The 15,249-nt window shown below is 41.3% G+C and overlaps 1 protein-coding gene across 3 annotated transcripts in view; it reads left to right on the top strand.

Annotated features, from left to right (window-relative positions):
* The window catches only part of LOC137544115 (inactive dipeptidyl peptidase 10-like), a 158,279-nt gene that overhangs the window by 141,202 nt on the left and 1,828 nt on the right, over positions 1-15,249 (top strand). For 2 of the 3 annotated variants that reach the window (XM_068265184.1, XM_068265183.1), the window contains exons 11-13: positions 5,460-5,583; positions 11,592-11,630; positions 13,026-13,124. In XM_068265184.1, the coding sequence (XP_068121285.1) occupies positions 5,460-5,583; positions 11,592-11,630; positions 13,026-13,124 (262 nt within the window). Of the gene's footprint in view, positions 1-5,459; positions 5,584-11,355; positions 11,441-11,591; positions 11,631-13,025; positions 13,125-15,249 lie in introns of those variants that run through there. The other variant, XM_068265185.1, reaches the window with a different exon arrangement.

Raw genomic sequence — 15,249 nt, 5'->3', positions numbered from 1 at the left:
GGAGGACACCACTTCTCCAGATAAGGCACACAAAAGCTTGCTTGACCTTTGCAAATGCTCATCTGGACAAAGAAGAAGACTTCTGGTCTTCTGTGAAACAAAAATTGAATTGTTTAGTCACAATGATGTTTCCTTCATTTGGCGTAAAAAAGGAGAAGCCTTCAACCCAAAGAACACCATCCCCACTGTCAAACATGGTGGTAGGAACCTAATGCTTTGGGGTTGTTTTTTTCAGCCAATGGACCAGGGAACCTAATCACAGTAAATGGCACCATGAAAAAAGTGTAATACATGAGGATTCTCAATGACAACATCAGGTAGTCTGCAGAGAAACTTGGACTTGGCCACCAATGGACATTTCAGCATGACTATGACCCGAAACACACAGCAAAAGTGGTGAAGAATTGGTTAGCAAACAAAAACATTAATGTTTTCGAGTCCTAACTTGAATCCAATTGAGAATCTGTGGAGGGAGCTAAAGATCAGGGTGATGGGAAGAAGACCCTCCAACCTGAAAGATTTGGAGCTCATTGCTAAAGATGAATGGGTAAAAATACCTGTGGAGACATGCAAAAAGCTGGTCTGCAATTATAGGAAGCGTTTAACTGCTGTAATAGCCAATAAAGGCTTTTCTATTGATTACTGAGAAGGGTATAAATAATTTTGGACTGGATACTTCTTGCTAAAATGTAGATAAAAGCTAAGAGATTTTTTTTTCCACAATAATTCCTCTTGTACATCGTCTTATTATCTTTTGGGAGACACCTATGTCAATTTACATCAAAAAATTACTTGCTGGCTGAATAAAAGTAACTTTAAGTCAAAATTTGCCAGGGGTATGAATAATTATGGTCAGCACTGTATGTATCATGAAGTCTAGGGACAATTTTTAGGGCTAAGCCAATTAACTTATCCCTATGTTTTTGGGATATGGGAGGAAACAGGAGTTCCCAGAGGAAACCTACACAGACATGGGGAGAACATATAAACTCTGTGCAGGATTTCTAACCAGGGTCCCAGCGCTGCAAGGCAAGAAAGCTAATCACGATCCCGATATATGGCCAACTTAATTTCCCAACCACAATGAAGAGACAAGTTGTTAAGAAGATAATTCTGCCTGCTACCTGTATGTATTGGATGCTATTCCTGCTGCTATCAGAGCTCAGAAATGTACTCAGAACTGTATATTTTGTGGACACTCTGAGGGAATAAACAGAACATAGCTGGTTTGTCATTCTAGACACGTTTTCTTTTGCAGAAATGATTTACTGTAAGTCCATAAATATGGGATTTCACCATATGTTATAAGGAAATTTTGTGCAGAAATTCTGAATTGCAAATAGGGGTTAGCGGTGACTTAATGCAATATATTTCCCTACGATGAATAGCTGACAACAGGGTTCCATTATACTGATGAATGCATATGCAGCATGTTTAGGTTTCCCGCAGCTTACCTGAGTTATTATGTACTAGAGAAGATTTGCTTCCATACTAGGTGGGCTGGCTTCATCTCAAGCAGTGAATGCTCTCTATGTTGCAGCTGGATGTCTTCTACATGTGATGAGTGAATGCGTTGTGCTTCTCTTATACACAGTAATTCACTTTTTAGATCTATAAAGTACATTCCACTGTTTTTTTTTTGCTCCTGGATAATTCTGTTTCATTGCCTTGGTTAACAAAACATCACAGCTTAACTTCTTAAACAACCTTATTTTTCTTTCAGTTTTTGTTTGAAATTAACTCAAAGTAAACAGGGACAAATGCTGTACCATAATGCTACAATGTATTATATAAATAAAGGGGGGGGGGGTCACACAAACTTAGTGAAGATGGTGCTGTTGATAGCATTTGAGCTAACATTTATCCTTTCACTTTTTCTCCCATATCCAAAAAAAAAAAAAATAAGTAGCTTCAACTGGACACTTTTTCTAAAATACTTTTTATTGCTTCTGCAGAGCAACAGCTTTCTGTGGAAGAATAATTTCTAACATAGCGACGTAAATGCAGATTACTGAAATTAGATGTTTGCAAACAGCAGACCTAAGCTTGTTCTGAAAGATAAGCGACAACATAATAACATTTAGAGAAAAAAACATTTCTTTGTTACAACTTATAGAACTCAGAGATCCTGCAGAGATTCAGAGATTCCTGGGAGCACAGAAAGGGTTTATGAACAACACCTACCAATAGTGACTTACTATGCCACACTTGCCATTCAGGTCCTATCCATTGTGTGCTTCTAAAGGTGACTGCACTGTGAGCAAAGTAAACATTTAAGCTGGGATGATGTGCCTATACATGATACAATCTCAAGTCTTTGTGCTGAATAATCCAAAGTATTGTGATTTGGCCAGTGTTCTGCTGGCCTGTCAGTAACTGGAATTCAACAAAACTGATGATGTTCTAAGGACAACCGAGATCTGTGGTACCAGATCTCTTGAAGGGCTCGTCCTGTTGGGTGGGGCTGATATGGGAGCTGATGTCCTCCTGGCAAGAAGGGGGGCTCCAGCCCCCTTTCAGACAGGGAGAAATCTGGAAGAATATCTGTCAGGCTGATTTCTCCGTGCACATAAGCCCTATCAATAAATGGATTGCATATAGCAGGATGCAAAAGTATTCAGCCCCCTTGAAGTTTTCCACATTTTGTCACATTACTGCCACAAACATGAATCAATTTTATTGGAATTCCACGTGAAAGACCAATACAAAGTGGTGTACATGTGAGAAGTGGAACGAAAATCATACTTGATTCCAAACATTTTTTACAAATAAATAACTGCAAAGTGGGGTGTGCGTAATTATTCAGCCCCCTGAGTCAATACTTTGTAGAACCACCTTTTGCTGCAATTACAGCTGCCAGTCTTTTAGGGTATGTCTCTACCAGCTTTGCACATCTAGAGACTGAAATCCTTGCCCATTCTTCTTTGCAAAACAGCTCCAGCTCAGTCAAATTAGATGGACAGCGTTTGTGAACAGCAGTTTTCAGATCTTGCCACAGATTCTCGATTGGATTTAGATCTGGACTTTGACTGGGCCATTCTAACACATAGATATGTTTTGTTTTAAACCATTCCATTGTTGCCCTGGCTTTATGTTTAGGGTCATTGTCCTGTTGGAAGGTGAACCTCCGCCCCAGTCTCAAGTCTTTTGCAGTCTCCAAGAGGTTTTCTTCCAAGTTTGCCCTGTATTTGGCTCCATCCATCTTCCCATCAACTCCGACCAGCTTCCCTGTCCCTGCTAAAGAGATGCACCCCCCTAGCATGATGCTGCCACCACCATATTTGACAGTGGGGATGGTGTGTTCAGAGTGATGTGCAGTTTTCCGCCACACATAGCATTTTGCATTTTGGCCAAAATAGTTCCATTTTGGTCTCATCTGACCAGAGCACCTTCTTCCACATGTTTGCTGTGTCCCCCACATGGCTTGTGGCAAACTGCAAACGGGACTTCTTATGCTTTCTGTTAACAACGCCTTTCTTCTTGCCACTCTTCCATAAAGGCCAAATCTTTTTGTAGCCTAAGCCTGCTTTACATTTCTCAATAACTTGATCCCTGACCTGTCTTGTGTGTTCTTTGGACTTCACGGTGTTGTTGCTCCCAATATTCTCTTAGACAACCTCTGAGGCCCTCCCAGAGCAGCTGTATTTGTACTGACATTAGATTACACACAGGTGCACTCTATTTAGTCATTAGCACTCATCAGGCAATGTCTATAGGCAACTGACTGCACTCAGATCAAAGGGGGACGAATAAGTATGCACAAACCACTTTGCAGTTATTTATTTGTAAAAAAATGTTTGGAATCATGTATGATTTTCGTTCCACTTCTCATGTGTACACCACTTTGTATTGGTCTTTCACGTGGAATTCTAATAAAATTGATCCATGTTTGTGGCAGTAATGTGACAAAATGTGGAAAACTTCAAGGGGGCGAGTACTTTTGCAACCCACTGTATTTGCATTGTTAGGTGTTACAAATTCACGCATATGAAACATGTGTATGAAACTATAGAATATTACTGATAATCATTATTCCTTAGTACAATCTGCCTGAAAATATTGTAGAGTGTGTGCCAGGCTGGCCATAATAATTATTGTCAAAATGGTTTGATTAGCATGCTCCCAGTGTCCATAAAATTATGAATTGGATTTCAGGGACACTCTGAGTTCAGCTCAGGGGTGCAGCTAAGGTTTTTGTGGCCCCAAGCGGACTGTAGTAAGTGGCCCTATCCTGTGGCGCGCGCGAAGCGTGCCGCAGCGAAAAATGGGTGTGGCTATCCTGCATAAGTGGGCGTGGCCATGACATGTGGGTGGAGCGGGAGGGTGGATTTGGGCGGGGCTGTTTGCGGGGAAAAATGGACGTGGGGCGATTGAGGCGCGCGTAGCGCTGAAAAATGGGCGTGGCCATGACATTGTATGGGCGGAGCTTAACCGTAGCACAGCAAATATAGCCAACTATGACCATTAAATAATAAATGCAGCAACAGTTACCCCAGACACCAGAAAATAAAAACGCAATTTGTGCAACATTTCAACAGAAATCAAACGCAATTTGGGCCACATTTCAGCAGAAATCAAACGCAATTAGGGCACATTTTCAGCAGAAATCAAACGCAATTAGGGCACATTTTCAGCAGAAATCAAACGCAATTAGGGCACATTCTCAGCAGAAATCAAACGCAATTAGGGCCACATTTTCAGCAGAAATCGAACGCAATTAGGGCACAGTTCAGCAGAAATCAAACGCAATTAGGGACACATTTTCAGCAGAAATCAAACGCAATTAGGGCACAGTTCAGCAGAAATCAAACGCAATTAGGGCCACATTTTCAGCAGAAATCAAATGCAATTAGGGCACAGTTCAGCAGAAATCAAATGCAATTAGGGCACATTTTCAGCAGATAAGGGCTGCAAAAAGAAAAGAATTTACTCACCTGGCACTGGCTGGCAGAAGTCTTCTCTCCCCGTCTCCTCTCCTCTCCTGGCCGGTGGCCGGCTCCTCAGGCGCGCAGTTCCCACGGAGCTCCCTCCCTCCTCCAATCTCCCACGCTAATTGAATGCAGGGGGGCTACGGGAAGATGGCCACCCGAAGCCCTGTACTGGAGGCATAAATATTCTCCAGAGCAGGGCTTCGGCGGCGGCCATCTTCCTGTAGCCCTGCTGCCCTGCTCTGCCAGCCCCGCGGGGCTGCGGGAAAGCAGTGACGTCACGCCGACGTCACTGAGCCGCCGAGGCCCCTACGATCTTGAGGCCCCAAGCGGCCGATTGGTTTGCTTTATGCCTCGCTGCGCCCCTGGTTTAGCTGGCATGCTTGTAGGGCAGCTGTAGCTGTGGAAGAAACGCAGCTAGCCTCAGTTCCTCACTTTTGAAGCTCCCCTGGTGAGTCTACCAACTGCAGAGGTATGAATTTGTATTTGATCTTCTAAACATGACCTGACATCTCTGTTATTTCCCACCAGGGAATATTATGTCACTTTGGTCAGTTGGGTGACAGATACTGGCCTTGTTGTTCAGTGGCTGAATCGTTCCCAGAATCTCTCAGTACTGACCATCTGTGACGCAATCACTGGAACCTGTGTAGAGGTAAGGGTTCTCTTGTATCACCATTTCTGTTCACAATCACTCTTCACAAAAATGCTGCCATAAACAAAGCGATCATCACCACATTATTTCCATTTACACATAGGTGCCATGTGAGTGTGGTATATTATGTGGCAGCATATTCTGGGATGCTGCACTACAGATAAGGGCCTGTACACACTGAAAAACGCAAGCAAAATCGCAAGCGCGTTTTTGAAATCACAAGCGCATGTAGTTTTAAAAACGCATCGTATCAATCCTTTGTTTTTTTTCTAGTTTACATTTTAACAGGAAGCAGGAAATTGCAGAGTCTTCTGGGATACTGACTTCTGAAAAATGCAATTGAATCGCATTGCATTGCGTTTTTTCATGGGTTTTTCAAGCGCTGCGCTTAAAAAGCGCAGCAGGCACTGCAATTGCGTTTTTCTAAAAACGCATCACACCAGTGTGTACAAAAAATGCAGGAAGTTAGGAACGCTACAACCACTGTCATCCCAAAGGAGGAGGGACCACAAACCTCAAAACATGCAGCCAAAGTTAGGTGTCCCGCTACACCATGGATGGGTATAAAAAGTTTCTTCAAATTTATTGGCACTTCAGAGGATACATAAAAGGCTTTTATGTATCCTCTGATGTGCCAATAAATTTGAAGAAACTTTTTATACCCATCCATGGTGTAGCGGGACACCTTTCTTTGGCTACTAGTGTGTACAGGTCATCACGATTTTCATTATTTTTCAAAAGACCTTGCGATTTTAAAAATGCAGCGCAAGCGCAGCAGTGTGTACAGGCCTTATAGTTACATAAACAAGGAAAATATAGAAAACAGACAAATGATTAGTGTGTCTTTTAAATAATCAACGGCTAGAACCCCACTAGCATTACTCTACTGACATTGCCGTGTGCTCGTCCCTGATGTTAGTGTGGCTGTCTTTTTTACACTGCAGTTTCATATAGGGGAATTACCATGGGATGCCTGTGAGCACCTGGGCACAGGGAGGAGATTGTGTTACAGTGCATTATTATTATTGATTTATAAAGCCCCAACATATTCTGTGGCGCTGTACAAAGTAAGAAAAACAAACATGGGGTACATAATAATACAGACAACGGTATACAGTACATCAAATATGGACACTGGTACAAGATACAGAATTGGTAATTACAGTGGCAAATGTAACATGATGGATAAAATATAAAAGCTACAAAATGAATAACGAATTCCAAGACACAAAAGGGTGAGAGAGCCGTGCCTTTGCAAGATTACAATCCAAAGGAATGGGTGGGGGGAGGGGACAAGATTTGGGATAGAATGCAGTATTCACACAGGCAGTGTGTTTATAGGTTATCCAGTAAGGAGTACAACTTGGCCAGAGGTTGAAAGGGGGAATGGGCTAAGTTAGAGCGTATGCTTGTCGGGAAAAAGTACGTTTTGAGGGAGAGTTTAAAGATTTCAAAGGTTGGAGAGTGACTGATGTGCTGTGGAAGGGCATTCCAGGCCATTATGCTGGAATTAGTTTCAGCGAGAAAGGAGGAAAGCCAAGAAGCAGCTAAACCCTGGAATGCCTAGGGAGGAGCAGAGGATTGTCCCCTGTGGCAAAAGCTAAGGAGAGATCCTGCAGGATTAATACAGGATGGTAGTATTTAGATTTTGCAGCTAATATGCCATTTGCCATTTTGCCACTGCATCAGGGCGAAGACCATAGTGAAGGTGATCAAGCAGGCAGTTAGAAGAAAGGTAATTGTGACAATCCAGCCCCGCGATTCCATCGAGATCTGCTCCCGTTAGCGTACGCAGGAAGTACGGGTGCAGACGGACAACGAAGAACGGTTGCTGGATCATCAGAGGGAGAAGGTTAATGCGACAGAGCGGGCCAATCCCATCTAATCTGCTCCCATTAGCATACGCAGGAAGTACGGTGAACAGACTGACAATAAAGATTGGTCGCGCAGTTGCCGACAATATGTAATGGGACAGTCCCTCACCAATCCCGTATTACTAGGCCACTGTTGCCATGCAGATCCCATGCACTAGAGACTGCTGGAGGCAAATTCACTGTGTGCGTAGCAAACGGTTAAGATTGGTTGGAGGTGCCCATACATGTACAATCCTGATTGTATATACAATCGGTAAACTAAAAATATCGATTTCACGCTGGAAATCAGGTAAATACACTGCCACCACTCTCTCGTGTTCTGTAGGGAGGAGAGAGACTCCCAACGCTATCATAATACGGTAGCCAGCCCAATCACGTTCGACATGCTCCAGTCACCGTTTGGGGAATAGTCACTTCCGGCGGCTTATAGACGGTGAGCAATGTGACGTTTAAGAAAGGTTACTGGGTCCATATAGGTTGCAATCTCGATTGTATCCAATCAAGAAAGTAAAGTTATTGATTTCACACAGGAAATCGGGTACTAGCTAATCCTAGAAGGAAGAAACGGTTATTTACAATCTAGCTAGCCAAATCAACAATTTATAAGCAAATAATAAAACAATGCGGTAGTATGACTGACTCTTCAGAGGGCAGATTCGTTATAGCAGAAATCAGATGACCAGAACAGGCACAAGACTGAACGATAAAAATCGTTAATCTTATTCTAAAACTACATACACACAGCTTACTTTAGAACAGATTGATTTGATAGAAAGAGAGTAGAAATGAAAAGTTACAGAATGTCCTAATATACAGTTCAAATACCGTTATTGGTAGTCCATGCAGCAATCGCAAGTCTTTGGAGGAAAATCCAAGATGGCGGTTGCCATGCGGCCAGAGGCCTTGTGAGAAGTCCAAAATGGAGATTTTGCGCCAGTGTCCCGCTGGCTGCCCAGATGTTATGAGGCCAGGATTTCAGGTAATGGGCGCTGGACCTTTGTGTCATGGGAGTTTTGTTCCTCACTGTAGGTGGGAGGAGTTATGACACGTACAAGTCCAGCCTTGTGCAATTTGAATAAGGCAGTGCCCCCTTAGGCAGAGAGAGATTTTGGGCCAATTCATGTTTTGCCCGCTCTTGGCATGCCCGTAGGTAATATCAAGAACCCGAATGAATATTCATAATCAGCGTAAGTGTGTGAATCTGCTAAAACCAAACACGAGGAGCAGATACTACTCATAACACATTTTCTACTTCTCCCCCTTTCAGCCTGGGTCTGGAAGCATCTAGCTTGTCCAAACTCTCTCAGCACCTGCACCAAGTTGAACCTCAGAACTGGTGCACTTTTCAGGGGCCTAGGAACTTTCTATGCCATGAATTATGAGGAAAATATGGAGAACATATGAATATTGGGCATCTCAGGGCCACATGGGGGTCAGCTGGGAGATGGATTCTTTCTGATCTCTCAGCTGAGGTAATCCTGAGAGACCCCCTGGGGTTAGCTCTTTTCAAGCACGGAACTGAGAAGACACCAAGTCTGGGTGAGGGCAGTGTAGGTGTGAGATTTCTCTCTTTCTGCCTGGTTGGGTGTCCTGTGTGTTGGCAGAGGGCTTTTCACAGGAGGCTAATTACCTGACCATGAAAAGATTCCTCCAGCCCTTTGGAGAAGGAGAAATACAGTTTATTTGAACTGTCATTTTGGTATTTGCAATGAAACGTGCGTTTGTGACTTGAATGGCGTACACACGGTTTTCTCGGGAACCGTGTGCATCACAGTAATACACTAAGGTCTGAATGAATATGACATTCAGATAGTTTGGAAGAGACCAGAAGAAGAGAGATATACTGGTAGCTGCATAGAGCTGCTAGATCTAGAGAACATGTCTTAAATAGGAACTCCAGTGAACATTTTACTGTTGGCAGGTGATGTAGCTGCTGCATGGTTTTTGGCAGTTGGAAACAGCTGTAAACAGCTATTTCCCACAATGCAGCAAGGTTCACAGACAGGAAACTGGCAAAAGTTTGAACTTTTCTTGTGGGAGGGGTTACTTGTGGGAGGGGTTTTACCACAATATCAGTCATACAGCGCCCCCTGATGGTCTGTTTGTGAAAAGGAATAGATTTCTCATGTAAAAGGGGGTATCAGCTACTGATTGGGATAAAGTTCAATTCTTGGTTGGAATTTCTCTTTAAAGGGTACCTGAATTGACATGTAACATAAGATAAACATGTATATGTACAGTCCCAATTCTACATAGAATTACCCTGTGTTCTTTTTTTTTTCTTTCTTCTCACTGTAAGGTTATGGCATCCTAGCAGGGCCGGCGCTACCATAGAGGCAGAGGAGGCAGCTGCCCCAGGGCCCCAGAGCTTGTAGGGGCCCCCAGTGGCTACAAGTGGAAAAAATAATTTTTCATATCGGCCTTATAGTTTTTGAGAAAATCGATTTTAAAGTTTCAAAGGAAAAAAAATACACATTTAAAAACCTGCCGACTTTAATGGTTGGTTTAATGGCAAATCCACCTTAAATGCTAGAAACCCTAAATTTGCAGGATTAGTTAAGGAGATCATTAGGAATAAGAGGAAAAAACTATTTTTCAAAAAGACCTTATAGTTTTTGAGAAAATCGATTTTAAAGTTTCGAAGGAAAAAAGTATACTTTTACATGCGGTAAATGTCACTTTTAGTAGCAAACCTAACGGTAGTGTAATTTTACATGCATCAAACGAAAGCGCAATACATTTCCTGACGGGGTTTCCAGGGGGTCTATACGCAGCCGCAGCGGTTTGGCCAGAGATCGCTATACAGCCGCAATATGGCTGTATGAAGATCCCTGGCATTTTTTTCTATTTTTCCAATTTTTTTTTTATGTTTAGAGTGTGGGAATTTTTTTTTTAAATTATGTGGGGTCCCCCCTTCTGAAACTTTTTAACCCCTTGTCCCCCATGCAGGCTGGGATAGCCAGAATGTGGAGCTCCGACCGATTGGGACTTCACACCCTGACTATACCAGCTGCAAAAAAGGTTCCCTAATGCCGATTTTTGTTCCGGGGTATATGTTGGGGGGGCCCCCAGGTTTATTTTGCCCTGGGGCCCCATTGTTGCTTAAACCGGCCCTGCATCCTAGGCAGTGACTCTCACTAATAAATTACTGTGTGGCTGAAGTAAAACACTTATAAAAGCAGGGAGCAGATGAAACATAGTTCGAGATTTGTCTATGTGAGAGGTACATAAGCGTTCTGATTCACTTCAGGCAGTCAAAAAGCCCCAACCCATAAAACCAAACATGGAGACTTATGAAGCACAGATACTGGTGATTAGGGGCTGGCATAAAGCGGTACACTCAGAGTAATAGACATCGGTTCTCTGAACACTCGCACGTGTGCATTCACACACTCACACCCACAGGTGGAGCCAGATAAGACATGAGTATGGAGGTCCTTACTTAAATCACCGCAGGCAGGTTGGTATCTGCAGTCCTATAGCACAAAAACAGCACTAAAGGAAAACTATATGAACGATAAATCAATGCAGAATATAATTGGGAGATATTTATTGTAGAGAATGATGACTTCATCACTGTATTTACCCTGTATTTCTGGGGTAAAGGGGCCCTGCATGTATTGTTAATGAGTGCTAATTCCCATATCTTTCTATGGAGCCTGTTTTGTTCATATGACAACTAGTACAAGACCCTTCTAACCCAGAAGTGCTGGACAGGAACATATTCATCATTTTCTGCATCAACTAAAATACATGAAAAACACAGCATTGCACTCACATCCTCCCCAGCCATTATCTGACCTTCTTAAGAGTTCTGCTGTAAAGTTGTCATGAATGATAAACTCTTGTAGGTAGTGCTTATGAAAACTGCATTTGACATAAATATTTTTGTTATCAGACACACTAAGAACACTGCCATCTCCAGAACAAGATGCAATTTGTCACCTTCATTGCAAGAGAACATTGCAGCGTTTGCTCTAACAGAATTCCCATTGTTTCTATCCAGAGATGCTTCATCATCATCATCATCTGACTCATCAGTTCCATCATTCACTGCTTGTGGACAAATGCAATTGCACTCATTCTCATCCAGCTTCTTGAAGATATTAATACTATTGCTTGTTGCATATTTAGAAGCACAGAGCCTCATCGGATGTGTGGATAAGCACTCAGGTAAAGCAATCTTCTTTCTATTTCAGTAATATAATAATGAAGTTCAAAAAGCATAGTGCTGCAACAAATCAGGGAGATCCCGATCAGCACCACGTTGATGTGTAATAATTAATTAAATATAAATCCAACTTTTAAACCATTTTTGTGTAATATTTTATGCCCACTTCCTATGAACCTGACTGGATGTTTTAAATGAACAGAAGGTTCAAATTTACTCCTCTACTACATCGATCTCAAAGAGTGAGATGGCCAAGAAGTATGAATAGAAAAAACATATCTATTTAATCTAGTGTTTGTGTAAAAATAGCAATTGCTAGTTTGGGTGCCAGGTATTGTCATTAATTGATTTTATCACAATCTATATTCAAGTAATAGCTTAACTGTCTTAATTTTTCATAATAATATTACTGCAATTTGGGTGTTGGATGAAGCCAATAGTAGAATATCAGTAATGTTACCAATATTTTCACTATCACCACATCCAACCTAACTTACGTTACCCACCTATGTCTAACACTAACCCCCCAATGCCTAACGTTACCCCCATCTATGCCTAACAATACCCCCCACCTACATCTAACACTACTCCCCGCTACCTATGCCTAACACTAGGTGACTCCCCACGGAATGCTACCGCTGCTAATCAGGTGCAAATCACTGTTGTCACCGCTAACCAGAGTTTGGCTACATAGTTTAATTTAGAGATTGTTCTTAGAATAGTATAACTAATCTATTGGAGTGAAGGAGATTTTTTTCCTGAAGTTTCACTGAATGTTGGCCATGAGCTTTAGTTTATAGAATAACTTTAGGGTAATCAATAATTTTAGTCAATCATTTTTTTACACTAAACTGGGGTGTTAAAAAAATAATAATGATAATGAGGCCCAAATTCAGGAAAAATCTTTCTCAGCCATCAGTTTTCAATTTGTTTGTGCTTATCTTAATTATAGCATTAGTGCATTGAGATGGGATTCTGCAATAATGTAGGATGTAAGATGGTGTTCAATAATGTTTAGTGGTGAATGGAACATTCCACTAAGTAATACAGTTGTGAGGCCTTAATTTCAAACTGACGTGTGGGTAGCAGAAAATCTTACCCCAACGTATGGTGCTTGAAATATAAAGCATACTAAGCCCTAGTTATGAGAGAAAAAACTCATCAAATGCAAATTTTCATTACCCAGAAAGTGAATTAAATCAAGGCAAAGCCGGCAGCAGCTGATCAGTTAGTTAATTAACCAGCAGACTAAATGTAATTCCTTACCCGGATCAGTGAAGATTTGCATGCTAGATTCTATGCATATCCTTGATTAATCACCTTTTAGCTATACCAAACACTTTTAATGTAAGTAGTGTGATGATGAGCTGTTTCTTAATTCTGGTTTGTCCCTGCAGGCGAACATTGTGGCCTCCACTGACAGCATCTTCATGCTGGTACCTGTAAAACAGGGAGCACAGAGGGAAAATGTCCACATTGCCATGTTATCCATACAGGTAATTTCATGAACAGAGCAATCAGAACAAATGATAACTTCTATTAACATTAACATGTATACATTTTATTAAATACAAATGTCAAGCCACTGTACTGTGTCCTCATGTAGTTTCATAAAATCTGTTACTAAGCATATTTGCCATATAGGTCTACACATGCCTGCTTATCTCCTGACTTCTTCCCCATTTCCCATTTTTTCTGTTTAAAAAGCTTTATTAAAGGGAATCTGAAGTGAAAATAAACTTATGATAAATGATTTGCATGTGTAGTACAGCTAAGAAATAAAACATTAGCAGCAGAGATATGAGTCTAATGCCTGGTACACACCATGCAATTTCCCATCAGATAGATGGGTCAATAGATAATTTCCCACAGATCCGTTTTTCTGATTTACGGATTTATGATTGTTTTTCTGATTTATTTTCATATCACTTCTATGGAAATCGATCAGAAAAATGATAGGAAATCAGAACATAAATTTGTAAGCAAGAAAGCAGGTACAATCAGAGTCCAAGATTGAGATTACAGGATAATAAAACAACATGTAAATAGTAGGTTAGAGGTGCCAATCACAAAAAAAAGAAGAATTAAAAAAATTATTCACCAGTCAGCAACCCTTTCACTTTTCCAAAAGCAGCTATAACCTGTTTGAGACCTAAACAGCCATCCCAACATTAGTCCAAACTTCCCAGATCAAATTATATCTATCCAAGTTGTCAGAGGCAGCATAGAAAATCCTATCTGTCAACATAATTTGGTTAATCCTACTTGAAACCATGGACAAAGGAATCTCCCCCCTGTTTCCAACTACATGCAATGACCCAGTTAGATGCCAACAGAATATGATGATATAACTGCCGAAATGACCTGGGAACGTCAGGATTAGGAAACCACAGCAAGGCATGCTCAATACTCAGTTGAATGCTAGAGTTTAACTACAGTTTGAATTAAAAGTTAAATTGTCCCAGAATTTAACCACCTTAGCACAGGTCCAAAATATAGGGGAGAGCGTTCCCTCCTGCCCACACAGTCCCTAAAACAGGAGTGGGAAGAGTTTGGAAACATTTTATTCAATCTCACAGGTGTATAATACCACCTGAAAAGCAGTTTAAACACTGTCTCTTTGAAAATCATACCCCTAGCTGCCTTGGCAATATGATCACAGGCCTTATCCCACTGAATCATTGCAGAGTCCTCACCCAGCTCTTTCTCCCAAGCCATCATGTTGGACGTTTTTTTCATTGATGTTTAACAAAATCAAGCGCTGCTATATGGTAGAAATAAACAAATAAGTGGGATCAATGATAAGCGCTCAAAGTCTAGTCTCTTAGGAATACAGTCCCCAACAGGAGCTTCAAGACATTAGGGGTTACCAATGTTACACACTTTCCAATGGTATACACTGTCCCCCCTTCATCAACAGACTCACCTGATCCACCGGCCACCGGGCCCGATATCGCATTAGGGGTATGGGCCTCAGCCACACTGGCACCAACAGCTGGGCTCTTGTATTCCTCTGCTGTAGCTGTTTTGATTCACCTCCAAATAAAAGCGTAAAAGTGCAAGGAATATCTTTATATCTAATACCACGTTTATTAAAATTCGGTAAAAAAAGCATCTCCGTGTGTAATCACAATGACATATAAAAACATAGGAACATCAGCCTTTGAGAAGGGCTTGGGAATACTGGTTGATAATATATTACACAACTGTATTCAATGCCAAGCAGCAGCAGCTAAAGCAAAGACATTTATAGGATGCATAAAATGGAAAATGAAATCACATCCTGACATGCTACTTTTTTGTATAAATCACTTGTAAAGCCATACCAGGAGAAATGTAGACAGTTTTAGGCACCATACTATAGGAAGATCATTAAAGTTTTAGAACAGGCACTAAAACTGGTAACTAAATTAATTATAGGGATGGAAGGTCGCACTTACCAAGAAAGGTTAGACATATTTTACTTATTTACCTTGGAAAAGAGATTAATTAAACAGGGACTAATTAACATACATAAATGCATTCAAGGGCAATATAAATGCTGGGCAAATTAGCCTTTTATTCCAAAGGCTGCGCAAAATACAAAAGGACATTGGAGTAGGAGGGCGTGTGACTTTTGCT

Source organism: Hyperolius riggenbachi, chromosome 2 (assembly GCF_040937935.1).
Source record: "Hyperolius riggenbachi isolate aHypRig1 chromosome 2, aHypRig1.pri, whole genome shotgun sequence".
Lineage (NCBI taxonomy): Eukaryota > Metazoa > Chordata > Amphibia > Anura > Hyperoliidae > Hyperolius > Hyperolius riggenbachi.
This window is presented reverse-complemented; position numbering and strand designations above follow the sequence as displayed.